We start from the raw sequence: 24,239 nt of genomic DNA on the forward strand, positions 1-24,239 counted from the left end.
TGGTGTGTGTGTTTATGTGTCTTTGCTTTAAAACAACTGAAAACAGTAATATAAGTAATCATAATTAATTTTTTGTACAAAAAATAATGTAAGGGATTTTAGGTAATTTGGTGAATATTAATATCTTAGTTTTTTTAAAAGTATATTTTATTGATTTTTTACAGAGAGGAAGGGAGAGAGATAGAGAGTCAGAAACATCGATGAGAGAGAAACATCGATCAGCTGCCTCTTGCACACTCCCCACCGGGGATGTGCCCGCAACCAAGGTACATGCCCTTGACCGGAATCGAAACTGGGACCCTTGAGTCCGCAGGCCGACGCTCCATCCACTGAGCCAAACCGATCAGGGCAACATCTTAATTTTTTACTTCGTATTGTTTTCTGTGACTTAAGCACAATGTGAATATCACAAAAGTAATGTAATTGTTAACAGCAAGATAATTTGCTTTTGTACTTAATGACAATATCCAATATATTATAAAATCTTGAATAAAATTTCCAAAAAATAAAGCCATATTAAGCAGCAGTGATTACTAGAAATATTGGATTATTTTTACATGACTCTTGTAAACAATTAAAAAAAATTTGGATTATGACGTGTTTTTTTTTGTCCCAAAAGACCAAGTTTAATTGCTATTAACTTATAGAAACTTTTTAAATATAAAAATTCAAACATCTAAAGAAAATGTGCAAAAGAGTGGCTTTACTATTACATGCCATTATTCTTCTTGTTGTCTTTCAGGAATACACAATTGATATTATTTTTGCGCAAACCTGGTTTGATAGTCGTTTAAAATTCAATAGTACCATGAAAGTGCTTGTACTTAACAGTAATATGGTTGGGAAAATTTGGATTCCTGATACTTTCTTCAGAAATTCAAGAAAATCTGATGCTCATTGGATAACGACTCCTAATCGTCTGCTTCGAATTTGGAATGACGGACGAGTCCTATATACTTTAAGGTAGTACTGTTTTAAAAAGTGTCATTGCTCTAACTTACTTTTCATGCTAATATTTGGTCAGCTCATGAATTTCCCCTTTTTAAAGTTGCAGAGTAAGTGAGACCTATGATGCTCCTTTTATGCATTAAAATGAGTATGGTGAAAAATTTTTAAAACACTCAAGTTCAGAGTAACACAGTGATTTTTTTTTATAATGTAGTAAAAAAAGTCCTTAAGAAAAGATTAAATGAATGCTGATGTGTACGATTCAGGTTTATCTAATTCATTGTCATGAGCATATCTAATGGGTTATTCTTAAGGATAACGCATAATGGAAAGATGTTCATGATAAGTTAAGAGAAAAACTTATCATACTTAACCATGTACACTCTGCTAATTGTTTGTGTGTGTGCACATGCACAAGCCCATATGTATGTGTATTGATCCCCTGAAGCACAAATTTTTAACTGTAAAAAGACATTCTACTAACTGGATACAGAGATAGCTTAGTTGGCTAGAGAGGGAAATGTTAGAATTATCTAACTCATTTATGAATGTTATAATATTGCCACTTAAGATTTAAAGATTATAGCATTATTATTTCCTAGTATATCAAAGTTCATTATTGTAGGCCAAAATTATGCTTGACAATTAGAGAAAATATTTACAATATTTGAAATCACTTCTCATTTTTAATATTTATTTTTTCCATCTAAATAGATTGACAATTAATGCAGAATGTTATCTTCAGCTTCATAACTTTCCTATGGATGAACATTCCTGTCCACTAGAATTTTCAAGCTGTAAGTGATAAAATACATAATAATTTCTTAGATCGACAGATATATAGAGACTAATGAGAATGACAAAACAACATATCAATGCCGGGAGCCGGTCCATCCTTGCTGTTTCAAAGGACCTGGCATACATGGCATACTGTTCTTAAAATGTTTGCTCACCTTCTTGGTGCTGTGTTTTAACCAAGGTCACCTCTCCGAGAAAGGTTGTTTCCCCAGGTAGGGATTTTCCCCTGAAGTTAGGGAGGGAATAAAACCCCTCAACTAAGTGCCAGGTGGGTAATTAATCCCTTTAACTACGAACAATCATGCTTAAACTACATAATCTTTTCTCCCTGGAATGGAGATAAGAAACGCCCTAACCTTTGTAATAGAGATTGATAGGATTGAATCAACTGGTATAAATACAGTTGTAACAAGACAGAAACACTCAGAACTTAGAACAGAATCAAGAAGACAGAACCTACTCGGAGCCTAGAGACAGAGCCTAGCGGGAGAACATGGCAAGGGATCCTGGACTGAACCTGACTACAGAGATTGGCAGGAGAACCTGACTGGAACCTGGACACTGAACCTGACTGGAGAGCCTGGACAGAACCTGGCTGGAGAACCTAGCGAGGGAACATGGCTACAGAACCTCTCTGGAGATCGAGACCAGAACTTGGCTGGAGATCCAGGCTAGAGATCCTGGCTAGGCTGCTGATCAACTGAACGCTGCCTCTGTGTCCTTCCTTCTTCGCCTACTCCGTCCACGCCTTTGGGGACCCCTGGACCAGCTGGGGTTGGACCCCGGCATATCAAAATGTCTGGGATGTAGCGAAAGCAGTAATAAGAGGGAAGTTTATATCATTACAGGCCAATCTCAAGAAGAAAGATAAATACCAAGTAAAAAGCCTAACATTAAATCTTAAAGACCTAGAAAACAAAGAACAAAAATGACCCCAAATCAACCTAAGCAAGGAAATAGTAAAAATTAGAGCCGAATTAAAAGAAATAGAGAACAAAAGGACTACACACACAAAAAAAATTAATACAACAAAGATCTGATTCTTTGAAAAGATTAATAAAATGGACAAACCCCTGGCTGACTCACTAAGGAAAAAAGAGAAAAAATTCATATAAACAAAATGGGAAATGAAATAGAAGTTACCACAGACATCACAGATGTACAAAGGTTCATACTAGAGCATTATGAAAGACTATATCCCACCAAATTCATTAACTTAGGAGAAATGGATAAATTCCTAGAAATATATTACTTTCTAGACTGAATCATAAAGAATTGGAAAATCTAAATAGACTGGTCAATAGAGAGGAAATTAAAACAACCATCAAAAACCTCCCAAAATATAAAAGTCCAGGACCAGATGGCTTCACCAGTGAATTCTACCAAACATTCAAAAAGATTTGATACCTATCCTGCTCAAACTTTTCAAAAAACAAACAAAACAAAAAAAAAAATGAAGAAGAGACAATACTTCCTAACATTTTATGAGACAACTTAATGCTGATACCAAAAATCGCCAACGATAACACAAGAAAGAAAAATATAGACCAATATCTCTGATGAATACTGGTGCAAAAATCCTAAATAAAATACTATCAAATGGAATACAACAATACATTAAACAATGAATACATTACGATCAAGTGGAATTCATTCTAGAGGCACAATGACGTTTCAGCATATGCAAATCAATCAATGTAATGCGCCACATTAACAAAAGATTAAAAAATCATATGACCTTATCAATAGATGCAGAAAATGCATCTGATAAGATACAATATCCATTTCTGATTAAAACACTCAATAAAATGGGCATAGAAGAAAAGTACCTTAACATAATAAAGGCCATATATGAGAAACCCTCACCTAATATCAAAGTCAATTGTGAAAAACTGAAAGTTTTTTCTAAGATTAGGAATAAGACAAGGATGTCCATTCTCACCACTCTTATTCAACACTAGAGGCCCGGTGCACAATATTTTTGCACAGGTAGGGTCCCTAGGCCTGGCAGGTGATCAGGGCCCATCATGGTCTTCTGGCTGCTGGCCAGGGCCTTCCTTTCCCAGCTGCCAGCTGCCAGCGGGGGCCTTCCTTTATTCCCCAGTGCCCCCTGGTGGTCAGCGCACATCATAGTGAGTTATCAAACTCCCGGGGTCTCCTGACCAAACTCCCAAGGGGATACTTTGCCTATTAGTCTTTTATATATATACTAGAGGCCCGGTGCACAAAAATTTGTGCACTCGGCTGGGGGGGGGGGGAGAGGTCCCTCAGCCCAGCCTGTGCCCTCTCACAGTCTGGGACTCCTCGGGGGACGACCATCTGCTGGCTGAGGCCTGCTCCCCAGGGGATTGGGCCTAAGCTGGCAGTCAGACATCCCTCTGGCAGCCCGGCAACCCTCGGGGGATGTCCACTTGCCAGTGGGGAGCAGACCTAAGCTGCAGTCAGACAACCTTAGCGCTGCTGAGGAGGCAGGAGAGGCTCTCACCACCACCGCTGTGCTGGCAGCCATCAGCCTGGCTTGTGGCTGAGCAGAGCTCCTCCATGTGGGAGCTCACTGACCACCAGAGGGCACCTCCTGCATTGAGTGTCTGCTCCCTGGTGGTCAGTGTGTGTCATAGTGACCAGTCATTCCCAGTCATTCTGCTGTTAGGGTAAATTTGCATATTACATATTTATTATTTAGAATAGAGGCCTGGTGCACAGGTGGGGGCCAGCTGGTTTGCCCTGAAGGGTGGCCTGGATCAGGGTGGGGGTCCCTCTGGGGTGCCTGGCTAGCCTGGGTAAGGGGCTGATGGCTGTTTGCAGGCTGCCCAAACCCCCTTTAGGGTGGGGGTTCCCACTGGGGTGCCTGGCCAGACTGGATGAGGGGCTGAGGGCCATTTTCAGGCTGCCCACACCCCCTTCAGGGTGGGGGTCCTCACTGGGGTGCCTGGCAAGCCTGGATGAGGGGCTGATGGCTGTTTTCAGGCTACCTGCACCCCCTTAGGGTGGGGGTCCCCACTGGGGTGCCTGGTCAGCCTGGATGAGGGGCTGATGGCTGTTTTCAGGCTGCCTGCACCCCCTTCAGAGTGGGGGTCCCCACTGGGGTGCCTGGCCAGTCTGGATGAGGGGCTGAGGGCTGATTTTAGGCGGGCCAAGCCTGCAACTGAAGCTCCCAGTCTCTCCTGTTTTTCTTTTTTTTTATTCTGGGATTTATTTACCTTCTGTAATTGAAACTTTGTTGCGGCTCCAGCTCCGAGGCCGGCTGGCTGAAAGCAGGTATCTGGGGTTTGTTTAGCTTCTATAATTGCAGCATAGTTGCTTAGAGTGCAGCTCAGAGCCCAGCTGCAGCAGGTGGGGAATCTTGGCTTCCTCCATCGCCGGGGCAACCAAGCCTCCTGTTGGCTTCAGCTGCGTGGCTGCCGGCCGCCATCTTGGTTGGCTGTTAATTTGCATATCGCCCTGATTAGCCAATGGGAAGCATAGCGGAGGCATGGTTAATTACCATGTTTGTCTATTATTAGATAGGATATATAGCTAGTCCTGGAAGTCTTAGCAAGAGCAATAAGGCAAGAGAAAGAAATAAAAAGCATCCAAATAAGGAAGAAGTATGACCGTCACTTTTTGTGGGTAATATGATTCTATATATAGAAAACCCTAAAGACTCCATCAAAAAACTATTAGAAACAATAAACAAATACAGTAAAGTTGCAGGATACAAAACATACAAAAAAATCTACTGCATAAATATTTTTATTTTTATTTATTTTTTAAATATATATTTTATTGATTTTTCACAGGGAGGACGAGAGAGGGATAGAGAGTTAGAAACATCGATGAGACAGAAACATCGATCAGCTGCCTCTTGCACACCTCCTACTGCTGGGGATGTGCCCGCAACCAAGGTACATGCCCTTGGCCGGAATTGAACCTGGGACCCTTCAGTCCGCAGGCCGACGCTCTATCCACTGAGCCAAACCGGTCAGGGCTGCATAAATATTTTTAAAGAAGCAAAATATAAAATAATAATTCAGTAAAGCAGCAATCAAGTAGAGTTCAAAAAAATAAACTATTTTTTTTCAGAAATGCATACCAAAATATCTATAACTACAAAAAATTAAAGAATTATCTGAGAAAGCGGGTTAGTGTTTACCTCTAGTTGGGAGAGGAAATGCTATATTGGGGTTGTCACATGAGATTTCCTGGATACTAGCAGGGTTCTATTTCCTAATTTATGTGGAGTCACATGAATTATCATTATTCTTTAAAATATACACAAGTTTTATGGGGTATTGTTTGAAATATTGTAGAAGAGTGAAGAAGAATTTCAAAAAATTTGTCTTTGGATAATGTTGGTCTGGTAACTGTAACAGATTTGGATCTTGCTAATTTATATATTTTATTTCAATATATTATCTAGATGGATACCCTAAAAATGAAATTGAATATAAGTGGAAAAAACCTTCTGTAGAAGTGGCTGATCCTAAATATTGGAGATTATATCAGTTTGCATTTGTAGGGTTGCGGAACTCAACTGAAATTTATCACACAATCTCTGGTAAGAAAGAAACACAAAATTAGTGAAATAGCATTTGTATTTCAATCTATGGGTTGGAATCTATACTTTTGTATTTATTTTATAACCAAAATAAAACCTTTTTTTTTTTTTCTTTCAGGGGATTATGTTATCATGACAATTTTTTTTGACCTGAGCAGACGAATGGGATATTTCACTATTCAGACCTACATCCCATGTATTCTGACAGTTGTTCTTTCTTGGGTGTCTTTCTGGATCAATAAAGATGCAGTACCTGCAAGAACCTCACTGGGTACGTCATATAATATTATGCTATAGTGTCATGGGACTTTTACAAATATTTTAATGTGATAAACTTTATTGTTGAATATATTAGAATATTCCTCTACACTACAATCAAGCAAAAATTAAGTTACTCTACTGCAATATAGTGTTGAAATGCATACATGAAAAGCAAAATGAAATAGGAATGCAAAGAACTTAAAACTTCAGAAAATATTTTTATTGTTTCCACTACTAGAGGCCAAGGAAAGCATGCATACACAGCAAGAATTAACACATAAAAATCATACAGAATCGCTGAATTTAATTTAGTCAACAATTGCAATCACTTTTCATCAAGATTTTATTTTCTTTTTTTAGCTGGATCACTAATAGCCAACATTTATTGACTAGTGTGTGTTAAGAAGGCTTTGAAGTGCCTTACTCTGACAATGGTGCTAATGAATAGTCAACTGTTCTAAAGGGCAGGTTGCTGAAAGGAACAAGAATCTTTTTGTTGTTGTTGTTATTACTCCTCACCCAAGGATATTTTTTCCATTGATTTTTAGAGAAAGTGGGAGGGAGGCTGGGGGAGAGAGAGAGAACTATTGATGTGTACCACATGTGCCCTGGCCAGGGCCAGGGAAGGAACCTGCAACCCAGGCATGTGCCCATGACCAGGATGGAAACTGCAACCCTCTGGTGTACAGGCCAGTGCTCTAGCCACTTGGCAACACTGGCCAGGGCAGAAAAAATTATCTTATAGGCTTTGGTAATCTATATACTGTGGACGTAGTCTGTGAATACTTCTGAGAGTTTCCTGTAACATAACACTGATTTAAAAGGTAATTTGTAATTCACACTTGATATAATAGACTTTTGTTTTCATTCTTTAGCAACCCATTACAATAATCAACATCATATAAAAAATTTTTTTGAATTACTATACATTTGTTTAAAAAACTAAAGGCCCAATACACAAAATTCATGAAAGAGTAAGCCTTCCTTCCCCCAGCAGCTGGCACTGGCTTCCCTCTGGTACCCGGGGTCCGGGCTTCTCTCTGGCCGCCAGCAGGCACCCAGGACCCAGGCTTCCCTAGCAGCCCTGGCTTTGTCCGGAAGGTCATCCAGAAGGACATCTGGTCTAATTAGCATATTTTGCTTTCATTATTATAGATGGCACCTTAAATTCATGCATTAATATACAATGACAACTCATTGATCAATTCCCAAGAATACAATAGTGCAGGAAGTGAATCACATTACTGAAAATTGTGTCTTACAAAACAAAGAAAGTTAGAGCTTTTGCTTTTTTCAACAGCAAAGAGATTTTCATTTTGTTTCTATGATAGCTGGTGAATAACTTCACTCATAAATACAGTAAAATGCAAATCACATAAAAGTAGCAAGATAAAGCCCGAGGCATCCAGCTCTAAGCTTGGAAATGCATTTCCTTTGGGAGTCTAAGCAGAAGTGTAGACATAGCTAGTGGATAAAATGCACTCATACCTGAAATTTGTTTTCTATTTAAAATAACTGTAATTTCAAATTACATTTCATGCCAAGGGAAAAGAAATGATTTTAGATTATTTATATGCTACCTTGAATATAAACAGATATTATATTTTTGTTTTAAAACATTATTCTTGTATTTTTCCAAAAAGGATTTGAATAAATTAATTATACCATTGGGTGTGTCTGAAGCCAAAAATCATATTCCACAGTTTCATGAAAGAAAATAGCCAGTTGTGGAATTTTTGCATGAATTAATATTTTAATATTAGTATATCAAGTTTAAAGATAAGTGATACTCAGATCTATCTTGAAGAATATCTTATAACTGTGGATCCTATGTAGTTGGAATATAAAGCTTTTTATATTTGAAGGAAAATTCTCTGAGCTCATTTATTCCACATTGCATTTTTACAAACTTGTATCAAATACTTTTGATGAAAGAGGCAGCGTTCTAGGCGCTTTAGTATTATCAGTGAACAATATTTGTGAAATCCTCATGTCTATGGCATTTATGTGTTTGCGGCATATAGAGTTAATGTACAAATATAAAAAGCATAGAAAAAATTTCAATGAGTAATAAAGGTTATAAAGAGAAAGCAAAAAAATGGCTAGAGAATGGCACTAGATGTTGATAGACATAACGTTTGGTATTTTATGTTGTGGAGTCAGGCTAGACCTCTGTGAGGAGGTAGCAGGGACTTAGGGCAGTGCGGCAGCTGGCCTGGTGGATAACTGGTGGAGAGATGGTGCAGGCAGGGAGGACAGAAGGTTCTGAAGCAGACCTTCCTCGCCATGCCATGCTTGGAGTTCAGAAAGGTACCTGTGGCTGGGGCTGACTGAGGAGTGGTAAAAAATGAAATTAGAGAGGTGGGCAGTGGTGTGATTACATAAAGTTTAGTAGGTTTTTCTAAGGACTTTAAGGACTTCTTGGTTTTTATTCCAAATGTGGTAGGAGATTATAGGATTTTGAGCAGGAAAGCCATAGAGGAAACATTAGTGAATCTGCTTAATAACACGAAAGAATCCAAAAGACTAAAATTTTCCAGAGGATATCATAAAATGTACTCTAAAAATAATATGTATGTTAATGCCTTCATATATTTAGAAATTAAAGCATGACCTTTTAGATAACCCTTGGATCAAAAGAGAAATTAGAAAATATTTCAAAATAAATTTTATATATATATATATATATATATATATATATATATATATATATATATATATATATATATATTTGCAAGACACAGGTAAAGCATTGCTTAAAGGGAAATTATAGCTTTAAATATGTTTTTATTTAGTTTTAGAGGGAGAGGGAAGGAGAAGGAGAAAGAGATAAAATCAACAATGAGAGAGACACATAGATCGGCTGCTTTATGCATGCCCCCTCCTGGGGATCGAGCCCATAACTCAGGCATGTGCCCTGACCTGGGAATCAAATCCGGGGCCTTTTGGTCCACAGGACAACGCTCAATCCATTTAGCCATACCAGCCTGGCAGAAGTCACAGCTTTATAATGCTGATATTAGAAAGGGAGAAAGATTTAAAGTCTATAGTCTAAGTATCCCCTTTAAGAACACATAAAATAAATACCTTTTTGCAGGGGTAGAGTAAAGGTAGGTGTATAGACAGCCTTGTGACAGTTAAACATCAAATAGTCTGTTGCTATAGAGCAAGGGAAGGATGGGTACAGGGAGTCACGTCCTTGCAGTCCACAGAATTTAGATGACTAAAACACGGACAGGAGAACACATTGAACATAATGTAGCTATGGTTACCAGTATTTTTTTCCCCTGTAAATCACAGTAATCATACCCTTTTGTGTCCATTGTTTATTGCTGCTCACAATATTGCCAAATCAGAAGAAAGGATGAAAACGGTCTGTGAGGTTATTTTTCATCTTCTATTTGTTTCCCTCCCTCCGCAGGCATTACCACAGTTTTGACCATGACCACCCTGAGTACCATAGCCAGGAAGTCCCTACCTAAGGTTTCCTACGTGACTGCGATGGATCTCTTTGTTTCTGTGTGTTTCATTTTCGTTTTTGCAGCCTTGATGGAATATGGCACCTTGCATTATTTTACCAGCAACGAACGAGCAAAGGCTGCTAGAGACAGAAAGCTAAAACACAAGGCCTCGGTACGTTAAAAATCTTTATTTTCTAAATGGCAATGTAATATTAGAGATACTGCTTAAATACTCATGTCATACTTACTTAGACAAATATGGGTGCTCGAGGAACCCTGACAAAATATAAGCAAAAATTAAATGAAACTGGAGCACCTCACATTGCCCACCAAGGAGAGTGCATTTACTAGTGTATTTCCTCTTAGAAGAGACTCTTGGGTCACCTTTGTAGAGACTCGTTTCATGTGCCGTGAATTTTTCCAAGTGCTAGGTTCTTATACCTAAAAAAAGTGTTTAAGATCATTCTTTAAAGAGATCCTACATTTGTGTTTAGAATTTGAAAAACAGGTGGCCCACAAAATTAACTTACCTTGTAGAGACAAAGATTCCTCTTTAACGTTGGTATTCAGCTGTGTTTGAAAGGCATAGCCATACAGGTTTTTTTGGTTTGTTGTGTTTTTTTTTTGTTTGTTTGTTTTGTTTCTGCATATTTATACTCTACTACTCCCTCTTCCCTATCATGTATCTATCCTAATGTATGTCACATCAAGTTGATATAATTGATTCTAAGATACTCAAGTGTTGGATGATTGACTATAATTTCTTGTTATAATGGCCACTTTAAAACCTTCAAGTCATATCTAACAATGATCACATCAGGCATTCCTCTAAGTATTTTACATGTGTGATTTCATTATGCTCATATGAGTACAAGTTCAGTAATTTGCACAAGGACAGCTGCAGGAAGTGAAGGATCCATGACTCACACCCAGGTCTTTCTTAGCGCCAGAGCTCAAGTTTGTAACACTTACTACCTTTTCTCAGAGAACTCAGAAAGTAAACATCCGTTTCTCCAATATTAATTTAAAAAGGCACTTCGCGGCTGACTGCAGAAAATGATTTCAATGTGGATCTGTTCCAAAATACCCAAATAAATGACAACTGTATCAAATAGCCACAATAAGCCTCCCATAGTGTTTATACAGTGAGGCATAGAGTTTTCCACATTATCTCCTAAGCTTGTAAGTTCTAGGATTTGATGATTTTTCTCCCTCCCCCTTTTTCGTTAGTTTCTTTATAAAGCTTTGCCATACTTATAAATTATATTTTACTTTTCATGTAATACTCTAAGGCACAAATCTTTGTGAATTTGTTTTCAGATTCCCACAATATTCCAAGAAAGCAGAGTGCAGTAACTGGCAGTACACATTTGAGAACTTACATTGTAGAATTAGCCTACGAGTGTCTCAAGTTAACATTATTTTAACTTATGCATAGCACATATTATAACCCGAAAGTGGGCAAATTATCAAAGGACAATGATGTCAACTTTAATATTGATCCGCTAAATTTTAGGTAAGGAAAAATGCAGGTTTTCTACCATTTTCTTTGAATCAAAGCCAATCATCCTCTTCTGGATTTTCCATTTCATCATATATTCATCCATATCTCTGTTCAGGTACTACCTTAAAATTTTACTTTTGGAAATTGGGAATGAAGGTCAGTCAGTGTACAATATCACATGCGTTCTCTAATCTAATTCTAAGAATATCATGTAGGTACTATTTTTTATAGCATCTAAGGACACTCAACCAATAAGTGGCTGCTGCTAATCACTTTGATTCTACATCATGCACTCTCAATCACATTGCATGTCACATTTACTCAGGAAGCTACAAACTGGAGTGCAAACTGTACTATTATGATAATCATTCGTTCAACAAATATTTATTAAAGTCACCCTTGTTCTAAGCACTGCTTTAGAATAGTTATTTGATATAAAATATACATGCTGTGTATTCAAAATTTAGCATAAGGCCCAGGAAACAAAAATACTAAAGGTGAAAAAATAAGGAATAAAAATTAACTGAGGACACATATGTAATACCTTAATCAATGAAGAAAATAATAGATATAGCACATTAAAAAAATAAGTGAGCCCTTTGAAGCACTATATTTCAAAGCCAGATAAAAGTTAAATTTGACCTATTATAATTGACTACCTGGGTACAAAAATTATTTTCTTTAGAGCTATCCATAAGAAAGTTCTATAGTCTTTACTTTCTGTGATTCATGAGCTCTTTCAATAGTAAATGTCACTTTGAGTAAAAAACTGAGATGAGTAATCAAATCTGACACCCTGCCTGGTTCAGCCATATATTCTTGCTAATCAGGTAAATCAATATGAGTACACTTTTATTAAGAATAGACACCTCTGCTTGCTATTTTCTCAAATATCCTATCTAAGAGCTTTGTGTATCTGATTTTCTTCTGTTTCAGTCACAGTAATCAAATGCACAACATAGACAGAGTTCTCTCTCTCTCTCTCTCTCTCTCTCTCTCTCTCTCTCTCTCTCCCCCTCTCTATTTCTCTCTCATCTTTCTCTTTTTCTCTCTCTCCCCCTCTCCCCTTGTCCTCCTCTCTCCTCCCTCCTTCTTTCACCTTCCTTCCATCTCCCTACATTTCTTTTTATAAGCTCAAAATTCTGAGTAGTTTCAAATACAGTATTTTTCCTTTTTTTAACCTTAAATTACTATGACAATAGTCAGACCAGGACCAAAAACTTTGACTAGAGTCAGTGAATGGTCAATAAGTCTGTTATTGAGCAAAACCAAAAATCCCCTTTGTTGATGTCTCTATGACAACTTAACTGAGGATCCCAGAATACCCCAATTTATTTTCATTAGAAACAGCTGATATTTTAACACAATAGATTTTTTGGCTTCAGTGAACCTTCTTAGAAAAACATAAATCAATTAGGATGCTTTCTACTTTACTAGCCATATGATATATCCTTCCTTCCTTTCTCCCTCCTTCCCTCCCTTCCTTCCTTCCTTCCTTCCTCCCTCCCTCCCTCCCTCCCTCCCTCCCTTCCTTCCTTCCTTCCTTCCTTCCTTCCTTCCTTCCTTCCTTCCTTCCTTCCTTCCTTCCTCCCTCTATCCTTTCTTCCTTAAGTTCTTCTTTTCTCTTTTCAACATTCTTTTCCTTTCTTCTTTAATTTTCATTGTGATTGTCAATGACATTTTGATTTGGTCCATGTTCCCGTCCAATATATGTCATTATGTTTTTATTTCTACTCATTAAAAATATGATTTTTGTATGTTTGAGTCAACATATATTTTCCAAAACAAAACAAAAACCAAAAAATGAAAAGTTAACTATGTTGGAACATGTAATAAATGTTATTTATGAATCAGGTAAAGGTCACATTAATACAATAGTAGTAAACTAATCATTACTAACTGAAGAGTAGTTAATTTTGAAATTAGAATACTCAACATATAGATGATTAGAAATCTCAGGAAACTATCTTATACTCACACCAGTGGCCTGGTATACCCATTAGAGGACAGAACTTATTAATAATCTCTCAATTTGATTAAAATGTAAAATGATAGAGATTTATTTCACCAGCCATGAACAAGACACTTTGGAGAGAAAAATGATAGAATGTGTTTTCTGCTTTCAGGATCTTCAAATCTAGTTGTAGAAAAGTACAGTAGACATGTAAATGCCAGATAACAAAGTGCAATACAAATAGCAGTCCAATGTAAAAGTCAAAAGTAAACAAAGATACTCCAAGGGAATTAGCAATTAAGTGGCTGGTTTCAAATACTTTTTCAGACGCAGACTATTTCCTATGATGTGCATAAGTAAAACATATTCTAAAGGATATCAGACGCAGACTATTTCCTATGATGTGCATGAGTAAAACATATTCTAAAGGATATGTTTTACTGAAATATCTTGATTTCATGCTCCACCACAGTGAAACACTGACTTAGCAAGTGTGTAGTGCTGAGACGAGGCTATATGCAGCTCTTCTGGGGATGGACATGTCAGATATTTAAGGCCATATTGTGGTCCTGTATATCATTTCCATTCTTCCTACCTAAAGTCAGTGTTGGTGGTCAAAACAACTCCCACACTCTGAAACTTTGATGGACAGAACAAATCCCACATCCTGTTCCCATTTCCTGAGCCTTTTCTGAAGTGTGGCTTCCTTGAGTCAGCTTTATCCATTGGCCTGTTTCCATCTGCTCTTTGCCTTTTATAAACTCATCACAAATTCTGACATGCTGATGGGCAGCTCAGCATCAACAAGACTCACCTTTATGTGTTTTTAACACTGAAGTGCATTTTGTAAGTTTTGAAATTCTGACTGGTTTTGTGAGAAGAGAAAACATATGCTTAGGTTAGCATTTTCAAGTACAACTTTTTAAATAAAAAATTTAATAATAGTAATATTAGTCACTATTATATAATACCAATAACATGATTTAATAATGTATGCTATTCATATTACTAATATTTGATAACATATAATTAATGATGTTAACATATGATGTAATAATTATATCATGTAAAGACACACATATAATTTGTACATAAATGTTTTATTTACTATTTAATAATATTTAATTGATAGAAGTATGTCTTGGTACTTAAAATATACTTTGTATATTTAACCAAGTTACTAATATATGTAATATAGTATTTAATATACAACCAGATAGTATGCATATGTAATAAGAAGAATGTAATACATTTTTCAAAATGTTACATTCAGCTATATTCTTAGTGACTTTTGAAATAACAAAAAAGGTATGTTCTCAAAACTTTATCATTCAAAGTAAGAGTAAATTTTATTTAATTTTGTCATTTCTTTTTTTATCACTTAAACTCATTTATTTTTTCAATCCTAGCTATTTTGGGAGGGAGGCAGAGGATATTTACTTGAAGCTGGGTAATATAGTTGCACTTCAGATAAATAAGGTTTGGAATGTTTGTATTCTGATTAATCTCTCAGTAGTTTCTGGGTGACAGATCTGCCAATCAAAATATTCATTTTAATGGTATTGCATCAGCTCTTAGACTATTTTTTCATCACTTATAATGTATATTTCTATTCACATTAATCAATCATTAAAGTGTAGTTTCTCTCAATTTCTGAATCTTTGGTGATTTGGGGGGACAGCAGGAAATTAGAAAATTGTCAATAAAGGTGTCACTATCATAGGAGGTTTCCATGACTTTGACCACTGGAGATTAATCCATTTTTTAAGTGACTCACTTGCAATTTTTCTCTCTTTGTGAACGTTAGTGTTTAATCATCCCTTTCATATACAATCGATATTTTCTGACAAACACACTATATTTCCATTTATGGCAGTTCTGAGTGATATATGAAATGTGTTTTATACCATATACCCTTGAAATTCCCAAATAACAAACTTGTATTTTAATCACTTTTCACTCTGATGAGCATTTAAACTACTTAAGTTTTAAGTGACAGGGAAATGAATACAAATGTTTCGTTTTTTTACATCATTTTAGTGCGCCACTAAAATTTAGGAGTCTTATAAAGTATCCACAAGTGTCAACCTGAAAAGATCTTTCATTAACATTTAATAAACGCTGTCTCTGCTTTTTATGATACATCTAAGCTGGTGGAGTCATGAATTTATTTGTGTTTAGGGCATTTCTCCTTATCTTCAGGCTGCACATTTTGTTTTTAATATGGATATTATGACTTGTCTGATGCATTTATCTTTTTAAAATATCACAAAATGTGATTATTTGCTTCTGTTTGCATACACTGAATTTTTATAATTTAGTGGTTTGGAGTCTATATTCCTCTTTAGAAATAAAATAGATTTAAATGTAAATCCACATTTTAAGAAGTTATAAGGTTTTGTTTTTCACTTTTAAAATATTCCCATACAATATTTATTTGTTATGGCTTTGTGATATATTTATTTTAAATTTAAGACTAAAAATATATGAACATTTTCATTAGAAGAATTTAGATAAGGTTAAAACAATTTTAATAATGTCAGCATTGTACTTGCTGTTTAGACAATAAAACCACTGATTATAATAAGCTGTAAAATCTCATCTTAAGATAAGCCCTAAATATGCAGTAGTTTTGAAGAATAAGTGTTACTCAAACTGCAATCTCCATTCATATTTTACTTGCCATTATATTCAAGGCGTTATTCATGTTTTTTCTGATAATCTTTTTTTTTTTTTAATAAGATCTGGGTTTTTATTGTTGGTTGTTTTAACATACTTTATAGCCAATTATGATATACTAGAGGCCCAGTGAATGAAATTTGTGCACAGGTGCGGTCCCTAGGCCTGGCCAGCAATCGAAGTGCGAGTATCTGGGATGGAAGGGCAGGTCCCAGCTGACCTCTGGTCCCTGAGCAGCACCTGGGCCCCTGGGCCCCTACATGCCCCACTCTGCCTGAGTCAGGGTGCCTGAGTCCCCACACGGAGATGTGGTGAGCACGACCAGATGCCGCGGGCCAGGGCGCAGCATGGGCCTCTAAGCCACCCAGCGATGCTGCACGGAAGCCAGGCGATCAGCGCACTCTCTCCCGGCTGGCCTCGCAGACCAGCTCCTGCATGAACCCATGGGGACCCCAACTGGTCCCTGTGGCCCCAGTGGCTGCAGCCCAGCTCACCTAGAAGAGGTCATGCGGGTGTGGGTTGGGCTCCTCGTGGCACTAGGCATCTGAGTGCGGGGGCTTCCCTGCTGGGCAAACCCTGGTGTCCCAGGGGAGGGTGGCAGGGGGAGTGAGAGGGAGTTTGGCAGACACCCTGCATTCTCACCACACTTCCGTCTCCATCACCTCTGCCCTAGTAGCCAGAGAGAGGTCAAAACCTCCTATCCAGATGCCTCAGGAGGTTGGTTGCTGACACCCATCCCCCAGTTCACCATCACAGCCCAAGGCCCGGCCCCGATTGGGTGATCAGGGCCTGCTGGCTGTAGGGAGGGATCCAGGAGGTTGGCCGCAGGCCCCAAGATGGGAGCCGGCCCTCAGCACCCCTGGGAAAGCGGCCATGTCCACCAACACCCACCCCCAGTTCCCTGTCCAAGCCTGGTGCCTGGCCCCAATTGGGTGATAGGGGCCTCCTGGTTGGGGGGAGGGACTGGAAGGTTTGCCACAGGCCCCATCTGGCAACCAGGGCCCGCGGGTCAGGGGCAGCTCCTGCATTGAGCGTCTGCCCCCTGGTGGTCAATGCACATCATAGGACCGGTCGTTCTGGTCCTGCCGGTTGTTCTGTTGTAATGGTTGCTTAGGCTTTTATATAGATGCTGTTCAGGAATCAATACAAGCAGTAACAATACCAACATTCAGCGTTGCCTATTGGCAGCTGAGTGCTTGCTATGTTTCAAATGGTTTGCTTGGTTCTTTGTGTACATTATCTCATCTGATCACCAAATAGATCCATGTGTTGTCATTGTAACTTGTATAGCAGAAGGCACAGAGGCATAAGAACAGTCACATTTCCTGTTCAAGGTCATACACAGCTCTATTGGCAGAACTGGGATTTTTGCCCAAGCCGGTCTGACTCCAAAGGGATTGTTTTAATGTATCATAGTATCCTGGATTGCTTAATTTTTATATTTAAAAATATTTTCTTATTTAATTATTATTCAGAACCTGTTGTCATAAAAATTAATTTGACATGTATCCCAAATAATCCTGATAATAATAGTAAGATGGGCAAGATGAAGCCTGATCATTCTACATAAGTTATGAAATATACTCATCACAGCTATAAAAACGAAATTCGGTGCTAATATAATTTTAGCTTTGTGGATAGCTACATTGGTAAAATTAGACAAAGTTTGAACTCTTGAGTTTTTAACTCCTGCCCATTCTTTCCCCAAAGTATGATGCCTTGAGCTTATCCACTACTACAACTCCCATTACATCATTTTTTAATTCACTCACAGTTTCTCAAAACTTGTTTATCAAAATGTCACCTTTGCTATTTTTCTCAATATTACTAAAATAAATAACTTGCATAATATAATAGAATAGCAAGTAGACATTTATGGCATTGTAAATGTTTCAGAGTAAAATATCATAGAAATATAGTTTGTTTTAGAATACAGTTATGGTTAATATTTTAGTGGATCATCTTTCTGAAGGTATAGCATATATTTCATCTCTGAGACTTTATGTGAAATCTTCGAGATGTAAAATAATATTAAGTTGTGTGTTACAAAGTAAATAATATAAAAACACACTAAAATTGAATACTTTTTTATTTTTTAATAATATATCTATTTTTTATTGTTGACAGTATTACAGATGTCTCCCATTTCCCTCTCTTCCTTTACCCCCCTCCATGGAACCCCTACCCACCCCCTGCAGGTCTTAACCACCCTATTGCCCGTGTCCATGGGCCCTCTTTGATTTTTCAAACCAAGATTATTTTCACTGCATTCTCTTAGAATTCGCCTTGCGGGGACAGATTGATCTTTTTTATAATGCTGTTCTCTTTCTCACTTATTATGTTACACAGATATCTCCTGGACTCCACCTTGGATCCACTCTGATTCCAATGAATAGCATTTCTCTGCCACAAGCAGAAGACAATCACGGGTACCAGTGTCTGGAGGGCAAAGACTGTGCCAGCTTCTTCTGCTGCTTTGAGGACTGCAGGACAGGGTCCTGGAGGAAGGGAAGGATCCACATCCGCATTGCCAAAATCGACTCTTATTCGCGAATATTTTTCCCGACAGCCTTTGCGCTGTTCAATCTGGTTTATTGGGTTGCCTATCTTTACTTATAAGTTCTACTTGCTAAGAAAAAGCATAAGAAATTTGACTAAATCCAATATAATCTATTGTACTTCAGTAACATGAAGTTTAAATGTAAAATTCAGAGAAACAATGACCAAAATGTGAATATTATTGTAATCGTTTTAAGACTTTCATAGGTCGGTAAAGTAGCAATTTGCATATTAAGTTACTTAAATTTAGGTAACACAGATTACTTGTAAAATGCAATCTATTAAAATACTCATATATTTTTACTTAAATTTTATTTATTTTACTTAAATCACATTAGGATTTTGGATTATGTTCCTGGATTCATATTTTAAAGACATAATAATTTTAATACATGATTTATTTAAATATGACCTTTATATGAGTGAGCCTATTCTAATGCCTAATATTTATTGAAGTAATTTTTCACCTAGAAAATATTGTTAATTGTTTTTTTCTTTCTTTTTATTTGTATGCCCTATTTGGAATAGAGGATTTTAAAAACATAAAGCCATGATTTCCTGGGATTTATTTTCAAGATGTTTAACTCCAAGGAAGAAATTAACTTATTTATAAACTCTTTATTAATTAAATAATAACATGCCAATTTTACATAATTAAAAGGCCAATTTTTTATCTGTTTTAGTGAAGTCTATTTCCTGACAGTATTAACTAGAACTCTTGTTACATTTATTTTTTTTTTACTTTAATTTATTGAGGTGACATTCGTTAATAAGATTATATATAATATTTTGATGATTTACAAACTAGGATGGACACCACCAAAGTCATCTTTTTAAAATACAAAGTAAAAAATATAAGATTGTTACATCTAAACATATTATGCTCTACTTCTTAGCATGTATGTAGTAAAAGGAGTTAACACTGAAATATTTAGCTCTCCCAAGACTGGAATTAAATGGAGAAAGAATTGATTTTTATCTGTATGTTCTGCAAGTGTTACATTCCCTAAATTAACAAAAACACTGAGGAACTGTGCTTTGTGGTTAAAGAATTATTACCTAGCAAATTGAGTAACAGTTCATACCGAGGGCATGGTCTTAAATATGAACTATTAAGATTTTTCAGACTAGAAAAGTTCTGGAAACACCGTTTTAGGAATTTGTCATATATTGCCTTTTCCATCTCCTAAATTTGGACGCTGTCAGTTTTACAACTTTGTTATAAATCTTTATAATATTCTCTTTTCTAGGAGATGGTAGCAGGCCCAAAAGTCAGGTTAAAGGTGGAATATGTTAGAGGCACCGCTAATGAGCATGAGTGTGGGGGGCTCTAAATTACTGGACACAGGGGCAGAGAAAGCTTCACTCGAATGTAAAGCCTGTTGGTGAATAGCTTCCAAAACATGTCTTTTGTTAAGAGGGAGTTAACTTCAGGCTTTAATCTTTATTTTCTTGTAACTAGTTTGGCATATCAATTGTTTATTAAAAAACCTGTATTCATTCACGATCACCTAATTTTCTAGAAAATCTCCAGAGTGATCTTGGAGATAAAAGTTAAGAATGGTTTCCATTGCCAAGAGCAACTATCAGGATGAAGTTGCTGATAAAGGCCTATCTTGTTAAGTGGATGAAGCTATCACCTGTACATTTGACATTCTAGTTTTTAATACAATAACTCCTTCACATGGTTAATGAATACATGAGTGAGGGTCAGTCATGTTATACTTACGTTTTTAGAGTATAGTTATTACAAATCTAAATGTATGTCATTGTGTGCTCCCCGGATATGTCTGAATTTTTACTATGCTTATAAATTTCTGGGGGGAAAAAAAAAGCATAAATTGAACAATAATGCCCAATTATCCACCGACACTGCTTGTTTTGAATGGAGAGCCAAATTAAACTTTGGCCATGTAATATATCCACTTATGAGTTATTCATGCATTCATTTGTATAACATCCAGAATTTATAGATATTCTTAAGGTGAACATTAATTTAGAGTTAAATAAAAAAGTACCCATGAAAAATAAAACTCTTCATTCAAATGTATGATAGCCATTTCCATAATGCATTCTCCAAGGGAATGCAGTTTTTGGCTGCAACTTGCTCATTATCATGGTGGCAAAGTTAATTCTGGGATTTTTTTCAAGTCTGTCTGAGCATGATTATATTTTAAAATACTTAAACATGCTTAGTATAAGTAGCTTTGATTTTCTCATTGGTGTTCCATTAACCTGGCTTTGAATGTTGGCAATATTTACAAGTGGAAATAAAATTGATAAAAATAATTAAAGATGTTTTTCTATATCCCTTCATTGTACATACCATCAAAACAACCACTTTGTTTTTCAAGGCCAGTGATAATTTGTGCAGTTTTATGTAAACACGTACATCAGAAACAGAGGTATGCATATATTATTTCTAAAAGTGAGAATAAAAGGGCAAAAGTGCAGTTCAACTCCTTTTGCAAGAAATCGAGTAGAACGTATTTTCCAAGGGACTGCAGTGGAATTCCTATTCTTTTCTCTTTAAAATGTTTTGCCATTTGAGAAATAATTGTTTAAAAACACTCCTCTTTCTCCTGTGAGTTATGTCTTAATTTATTGGATTCTGGAATATGTTTTCTAGCTACTTTAAATGTTTATAACACTAACTTAAAAAAATGGATACAGAGGATGAGAAGAATAATGAGCAGAAGGATCTAGAATCATTTGGGGAAAAGTTAATTCACATAGACCACCTTCTAAATAAGTGACCAGGATCTAGACATTCTGAGAAAGAATATTGTGACTGGTACACCTTTATTCTCTTGGATTTACAAATGCATGGTAAGATAAACTTAGACTTACTTGAAATTAATTCCTAAAATACCAAATAGTTTCTGAAAAGAACAAACAAACAAACAAACAAAAGTCACTTAAGATTATCTGGGAATTTACTAGAGAAAGGGACAAATCCCTTAGTAAATTCGTCTAAATACAAAGTTTTATTTTGAACAGGAATTCCACAATTTATTGGATTTATTTTAAGTTAAAGACATATTTTATAGAGGAGTTTTTAAAATGGATGAACTCTAATTTAAAGCAAAGTAAATTTGTGTAAATAAATGGACAATCACCAGGTTTTCTTTTTTTCTTTAATGTGTTCCCATATTCTGACATCAATATGTACTCATAAAATATGCTATATATTTGCTTAAGAGCAAGGCCAAAACTGAGGGCAGCATGCTTGCCAATGATTTAGAATTTAAAAAAAATGGTTGAGAGTACTTTCACATCAAAGAGCCCATAATTATAAAATGTGAAATTACGTTCCAAGTCAATATGTTACAACAAGATACATCTTGTATGTTGATTACATAGATTTAATAATCACATAACAAATGAATAAATACATGTAAAATTATTGAAGTTTTATAGCGGTGACTATTTTGACTCTTGCTAAATTACCTGTAGCAAGATACCACACTTGTGATTATTTCATGGATCATAGTGTTAGAATTGAAGTGATACAATAGATGTTTAATGATTTAGCATTTCTCTCACCCAAAAGATTTTGAGAATAATTTTTGACCAAGCTATTTTTCTTTACATCATCAAATTTGTGTCACTCCTCAGTGTCATACAACACAAAGTCCAGAAATATTGCATAATATTTCTATTGATCATCACTGTTTTTCACAGCTAGGAGGCCCTTGAGAAGCCACTGTAATGTCACAGAAACCCTTACTAACTCTCCATAAAAACAAAAGAATACAAAAACAAAGCAAAATATCTTTCCAAATGGAGTTTCCAAACACTATTGACCACATTGCTCTAGAAATGTAAGGTCAGTTCAGTCGCTTTTGTGTTTGCATATTGAAAGTGACATAACCTAACTCAAATATTATGCACTTTTTATGTATAAGATACATAGATACAGTAGGGAATGCATAAAGATGAACTCTCAAGGAACATGTAATCAGATGATTATACAATTAAAGGAAGAGAACTTGGGGAACGTTTCTTGGAGGATATGTGTTTAGAGATGGGAGCTTGAGATTCAATATGTCAATAGGTGAAATTAACAGAACTCACACCTTCCGTTAAGTAAACAGCTTGGATAAAGAAACAGAAGCATGGGCTTAAATAAAAATTTTATTTTAAGGTTAAGATTTATTGGAGGTTAAGATTTATATGGAGACGATCGAAGATGATGCTAGGAAGAGGCCCATGGTAGAGAGGCAAGAATATGATCCTCAGGAGGTTGGGTAATACCATACGTTTGAAGCGTTCACAAAGATGCCTGAGTACCAAAGAGCCATCAGTGATACTGCAGAAGTTTCATCTTATCAGTGTGTGATGTTTGGAGTAAGAAAAGCCAGGTAGGAAGCTCCATATGCGGTAAGAGAGGATGAAGGTCAGTACTCTGGTGATAGAAGTTCAATTGAGAAGGAGGAAAGATAACCCCTGAATAAGAAAGTATAAGTGACATACATGAAGCTGTGATTAATAGAGAACGTTAACTGAGTGGCATGGAGTTTCTGAGGGGAGAGGCGGTCCTGTATTGTACACATTTGTGTGTACTGGACACTAGACCATAGCAAGGAAATTCTGGATGTACTACAACCTTTGCTGTTACTGTGAACATTGTTAATCAAATGCTTCTTTTTTTCTATTGATGTTCGATTTTCCCACATTAGAGATAAAGAAAAAAATAATATCCTAAAATAAAAAAATCATAAGGCAGTTCTTTCCAAGTTATTATTTTTTAAATAATGTTACTTTTTAAAGGGCTTTCTCTTAAAATAACTTTTTTTTTCTTTCTAACTGAAGGGACAGGGGTGTATTTAGACAAAGAGAGGAAAGAAACAGGACTGTGAATAGAAATAGGCTGCTGTGGAACAAGACAAATCCAGGATTTGATTTCTGACTCTAAAACAATTCTTGAAATATTTGTCTCAAAATAAATACATTTTTAGGACAATGAAATATATATTGAACCTTTGAGTCTGTGGATGGCTAAGAAGAACCTGCAATGCAGTTGAGAAGAAAGGGCTAATTAACAGATTCTAAGACATGGTTCACCTAAATGGATATATTTTGGGTCTTAATAAATCACTGTAACAACAGCTGTTTGTGTTCGTTAAGTGTATATAAAGGCTTCATACAATAAAACTTTATGGCTTGTGATTGCAATGGCTATGCTGTCTGTTTCTGCCTCATTGTTCTAGGAGCATTTTGTGAATGTGACAAAGGTATCTATCTCAAATGTTCAAAGTGTTCTGTACTTTCATGATTATAAGTACAAAATAAACTCAGTAACTTGTTATGAAATAAAGGGTTATACTCTCTTAAATGTGTTTTTTATAGTTTCATACAGATATGTTCTTTTATTCATAGTATGTAATCATAATTTTAGCATTGAATTTTTGATCAATTATTTCACAATTTTCCAATTATGAAAATAAATTTAGAATTTGTCTTTGTTAGAGAGTTCTGAAAATAAATTGAACTATTAAAAGGTTAGGTAAAGACAGTTGAGGTTATGAATGATTT

At 36.2% G+C, this 24,239-nt stretch overlaps 1 protein-coding gene across 1 annotated transcript in view; it reads left to right on the forward strand.

Moving 5' to 3' along the window:
- GABRG1 (gamma-aminobutyric acid type A receptor subunit gamma1) overlaps positions 1 to 23,984 on the forward strand; it is a 52,388-nt gene extending 28,404 nt beyond the window's left edge. Inside the window, exons 4-9 of the mRNA XM_059671998.1 lie at positions 743 to 963; positions 1,663 to 1,745; positions 6,146 to 6,283; positions 6,402 to 6,554; positions 9,966 to 10,177; positions 18,492 to 23,984. Of these exons, the coding sequence (XP_059527981.1) occupies positions 743 to 963; positions 1,663 to 1,745; positions 6,146 to 6,283; positions 6,402 to 6,554; positions 9,966 to 10,177; positions 18,492 to 18,761 (1,077 nt within the window). The 3' untranslated portion in view covers positions 18,762 to 23,984. The remainder of the gene's footprint in view (positions 1 to 742; positions 964 to 1,662; positions 1,746 to 6,145; positions 6,284 to 6,401; positions 6,555 to 9,965; positions 10,178 to 18,491) is intronic.
- The last annotated feature ends 255 nt before the right edge of the window (positions 23,985 to 24,239 follow it).

The sequence above is a fragment of the Myotis daubentonii genome, chromosome 1 (genome assembly GCF_963259705.1).
Source record: "Myotis daubentonii chromosome 1, mMyoDau2.1, whole genome shotgun sequence".
NCBI lineage: Eukaryota > Metazoa > Chordata > Mammalia > Chiroptera > Vespertilionidae > Myotis > Myotis daubentonii.